The sequence below is a fragment of the Oratosquilla oratoria genome, chromosome 41 (genome assembly GCF_046742065.1).
Source record: "Oratosquilla oratoria isolate Oo_2021 chromosome 41, ASM4674206v1, whole genome shotgun sequence".
NCBI lineage: Eukaryota > Metazoa > Arthropoda > Malacostraca > Stomatopoda > Squillidae > Oratosquilla > Oratosquilla oratoria.
In genome coordinates this window covers 28,529,697-28,534,696 of record NC_134817.1, presented here as the reverse complement: position 1 = coordinate 28,534,696, position 5,000 = coordinate 28,529,697, and the positions used below count along the sequence as shown (strand labels likewise).

The 5,000-nt window shown below is 36.2% G+C and overlaps 1 protein-coding gene across 5 annotated transcripts in view; it reads right to left on the bottom strand.

Annotated features, from left to right (window-relative positions):
* LOC143021080 (adenylate cyclase type 6-like) overlaps positions 1-5,000 on the bottom strand; it is a 733,530-nt gene that overhangs the window by 64,428 nt on the left and 664,102 nt on the right. For all 5 annotated transcript variants that reach the window (XM_076178342.1, XM_076178341.1, XM_076178340.1 and 2 more), the window contains one exon: positions 502-611. In XM_076178342.1, coding sequence (XP_076034457.1) covers positions 502-611 — 110 coding nt within the window. The remainder of the gene's footprint in view (positions 1-501; positions 612-5,000) is intronic.

Genomic DNA, 5,000 nt, shown 5'->3' with positions numbered 1-5,000 from the left:
ATAACTGTTGGACCTTTTCATGATGTCATGTCGTTGGCGCCATTTTTCTGCGCACAGGAACACACACACATACACACACACACACACACACACACACATACACACACACACACACACTTGAAAAAGTCACACATGCGTCACATGCAAGTATATGTCACGCATAATATGTACACTTTAAATGTTACACATAGGTGGAAAAATATGCTATACATCCACATGATATGAAGGTACAGTTCAAGTCCCATGAATGCCCGAGGTACTCCATCCATTTCACTTATGGAAATGTTCACATTTCACTCCTGTACATATGTTATATCCACCTAAGTAAATTACACACAAATATTACACATACTAAAAGTAGTGTCTTCTCTGAAAACGTTACATGCACGTGGAGGAGAGGGATGGAGATTGGAGGGAAGGAGGGGGGGGAGGAGGGATGTTGGAGGGAGGGAGGGAAGGAGAGAGGGAGGGAGGGGTGGTTGGAGGTCACAGATTACTCACTTGGTGTGGATGCTCGTGTTGGGTTTTCCGTGATCAGCGTGGCCGATGACCCTAAGTTCCTTCCCGACGCTGCCATTCATACTATACATGGACGTCTTCTTGGCATGGTGCTGCGGAGAACAAGAAGAACACTTTAGGCCAAGAACGGGCACCGTTTGTGTGCCGAGCGGTCTCCAGGAGAAAGGATAAAGGGTGAAGGCCGAAGAAAGAGAGACAGAGGACGGTGGTCGAAATTCCTTCAGGACGGGTCGGGTCTCCATCTTAACAAGATAATCTCTCCAGAGATCTCGACTTTTAATTAAAGGGTTTTTCCCTGTCTTGGGCTATTTTGGTTAATGGTAAAGGAAAAGAAATGAATAAATCTGAGCCTTGAGGCACCAAAGCGCCCGTTTGGCAGGGATGACACTGAGCTTGGAAACTCATAATAATTAAGTAAATGGATACACAAATGACTAGAGACACGAATGGACAGATAAACTTCAGATATGCGTGTGTGTATGTGTGTGTGATAGATATATACATAGATGGATATATAGATGGACAGATAGATAGAATGAAAGAGATTTTTTAATTGTTTTAACTGTACATGTTGTTTTGGATGAATGAATCAAGCTCTAAGCTACCTGCTCCTTTTACACAGTTACCCTGAACTCCTTCAGTGATTGCCCAGGGGAGTTACTCATGCAATAGCTGTGTGGCTGAGCACCCTGGCGTACACTGGAAAGTTTACTAAATGAACGGGTTTTATTTTTACTCCACTCCTGAGATGGTGGAAGCCCACCACCAACCAACCAACCAACCAACAAACCAACCAACCAACCAACCACAGAAGCGAATGTTGGGCGCCCTAACATGTATTTACCTAGTTGTATTTACCTAGTTGTATTTTACGGGAAGGGGAGCTATGCTCGTGGTGTCCCGTTTTCGTATCTCATTTTATCTAAACTATCTTTTATTCATGTATTGTTTTTGCACACACCACTTTCTCATCTAACTTGTTCCAACTGTCTATTACTCTGTGGGGAAAGCTGTTCTTTTTCACATCTCTTCTATAGCTGTCTTTTTTTATTTTCTTTCCATGTCCTCTTGTATTTCTGTCATCCCATTTTATCAGATTCTCTCTATCAGTAATTTCTATGCCTTTCATGATTCTGTAAATAGCTATCAAATCTCCTCTCTCTCTTCTTTGCTCTAGTGTCTGTAGTTCAAGTTTTGCTAGTCTCTCTTCATATGATAGTTTTGAGTGTTGGTGCCAATTTTGTAATTGCTCTTTGTATTCTTTCAAGTTTTTTTATGCATTTTTTTTTGCACTTGGTGACCATATCGTTGCTGCATATTCCAATCTTGGTCTTATCAGAGTGATTAGAATTTTCTTCACCATTTCTTCATCCAGGTATGTAAATGCCACTTTGATTGTTCTTATTAAATTATAGGTTTCTCCAAAAATCTTATTTATATGTTTTTCAGGTGACATATTATTCATAACAATGACTCCCAGGTCCTTTTCATTTTCTACTTTTTTTATTCCTTCTTCTCCCAATTTATATGATCCTGTTATTCTGTTTTTACTTTTTCCAAATTCCATTATACTACACTTTTTTGTATTGAACTCCATCTCCCACTTCCTACTCCATTCTTGTACTATATTTAGATCTCTTTGTAGTGATTCACAATCTTCTTCCGTGTTCACTTTTTTCAATAGTTTTGCATCATCTGCAAAAAAGCTCATATAGCTTTCAATTCCTTCATCCATATCATTAATGTATATAGCGAACATTATTGGGGCCAGAACTGTTCCTTGTGGAACACCGCTTATTACTTCATCCCATTTTGAGTGTTGATCTCTTATCACTACTCTCATTTTTCTTTCTTGCAAAAAGTCTTCCATCCAATTTAGTAGTTTGCCCTGTATTCCTCCTTCAGTTTCTAATTTCTTAAGCAACTTCTTATGTGGTACTTTGTCAAAAGCTTTTTTTAGGTCTAGAAATGCACAATCAGCCCATCCATCTCTTTCTTGTATTATATCTATTAGCCTTGAATAGAAACATATTAAATTGGTGACGCATGATCGTCCTTGTCTGAATCCAAATTGTCTTGGATTTAGCACGTTGTTTTTTTCTAAATATTTTACCCATCTATTTTTGACAATTCTTTCACAAATTTTTGCTATTGTACTTGTTAGAGAGACTGGTCTATAGTTGTTAGGGTCTTCTTTATTTCCTCCTTTATATATAGGTACTATATTTGCTTTTTTCCAATCTTCTGGAACTTTACCTTCTTTCAAGGAACTGTTTATTATGCTATGTATTATGTCTGCTAGTTCATTCCTGCATTCTTTCAAAATCCAGTTTGCTATTTCATCTGGTCCATGTGATTTTCTGACATCAAGATTACTCAAGTGGTTCAATATTTCATTCTTTGTTACTTCTATTTCTTTCATAGGGGGGACTTTCTCTTTCCATTCGATCTCTTCAGGTTGTATGTTCTCCCTTGTAAACACTGATTTAAAATGTTTGTTCATTATTTCCGCCATTTCAATTTCCTCTGTGTATTCAACTCCTCCTTGTCTTAATTTCTCCAAATCTTGTTTGTTTTTCAGTTTGTTGTTTACAAATCTGTAGAATAGTTTTGGTTGATCTTTACATTTTTCTATGACATCTTTTTCATATTTTCTCTTTTCCTCTCTGCACGCTTGTACATATTCATTTCTATAGCAAGTGTATATTTTCCATTTTTCTGGTCTTTTGTTTTTCTTCGATTTGGTCCAAGCTTTGTCTCTTTTGTCTTTTATCTCCCTACAACTTTTGTTGTACCAGCATTTTACATATTCTTTTTCTTGTTTTTGTCTTGGGACATACTTTTCTACTCCTTTTTTTTTATAGATTTTTGTCAAAATATTCCATTTCTCTTCTACTGTTGTATCTTCTTTGTGTATTCTTTCCCAGTTTTCATTTTGGAAGAATTCTCTTATTTTATCAAAATTTGTTTTTTCATACATCAATCTTCCTTTTCTATATTGTTCATTTCTTTTCATGTATTTTTTCTCATTTAGTTCTAGTTCTATCAATATGTGGTCACTTTTGCTTATTGGTGCCTGGTATTCTATCTTTTCCACTATTTTAGGTTCTGATGTGATTATTAGGTCTAGTCTCGATGGTTCTTCTTCATTTCTATACCTAGTGTTCTCCTGTATCCATTGTGTCATTGTGTGGTCAATAATCATCTCAAGTAGAACATTTCCCCATGAGTCTTCTCCACCCTTTACGGTCATCTCTTCCCAGCATATTTCTTTGCAATTATAGTCGCCCATCATAACTATTCTTCCTCCATCTTCCATTATCTCGTTTAGTGTTACTCTTGTGTCTTCTAACATGCTTTTATGTTCATTCTCTTCCCATGAGGCTGTTTTTGGGGGCACGTAGTTTATTACAAACTTTCTGCTCTTCTTATCTCTATCTTCTACTTCTATCATAATCATCTCTACTCTATTGTTCCCATATGTGACTCTCTTCACGTTTATATCCTTCTTAGTCAGGAACATAACTCCACCCCCTTGTTTTATCTTTCTGTTTCTAATCCAATAATTATATGCATTGTGTCCTATGCTGTTGGGTGGTAGTGGGCCTTTTAATTTTGTCTCAACAATTCCCATTATGTCCGGATCTTTTTCTTTCAGATATTTGTTCAGTTCATTCAGTCCTGTTATTAATCCATCTATATTTGTGTAGGATACTCTTAACTTTCTGTTATTTCCATTGTATTCTCTGTTTCTTTTGTGTTTCTCTCTTTTATGTTCCATTTCTTCAATTTCATATTCACTACTCTCCAGTAGAATTCTTGTTTTTCTGTCTCCGTTCTGGCCTCGTTTTTTTTCTTAGCTTCATGTCTATTCCTTATTTCCTCCTCTCTTTCCTCTTTATTCATTTCTCTTTTTATCCATACCTTTTTATATTGTTCATTTGTTGCTAGTTTCCCTGTTTTGGATAAGATATTCTCTGCCGTCGTTTGTGACCTGAATTTAATCTTAATTGGTCTGGTCTTGTCTGTACTATATTTCCCAAGCCTGAATTTCTCTTCGATTTGTTTAATTATTTCTGGCTCATCTTCCTGAACTAATTCTAGTAAATTTCTTACTTTTTCATTTTCCTCCTTGATTCTTGTGGTTCTATCTGGGTTATGTTTCTCTTCCATTCCTAATATAATTATACATTTCTTTCTATCTGCTAAGTCTCTTACTATATTCTCCTTCTGTCTCATCACTTTAATAACTGAGTCTTCAGTTTGTTCTTTCATTTGCTGTTTGATTATGTCAGTAAATGCAACTTTACTGTTTTCTTGATTTTTTTTCCAACCCTCCTTGTTGTCCTTATTATTCTCCTTTAAGACTTTATTCTCCTCTTTTACTTCTTTTAACTGTTTTTTTAATTCCTCAATTACCTTAGTTAAGTTTTTGTTCGCCTTCTCTAGTTCTTCCAATTTTTCAACCCTCTGCACAATGT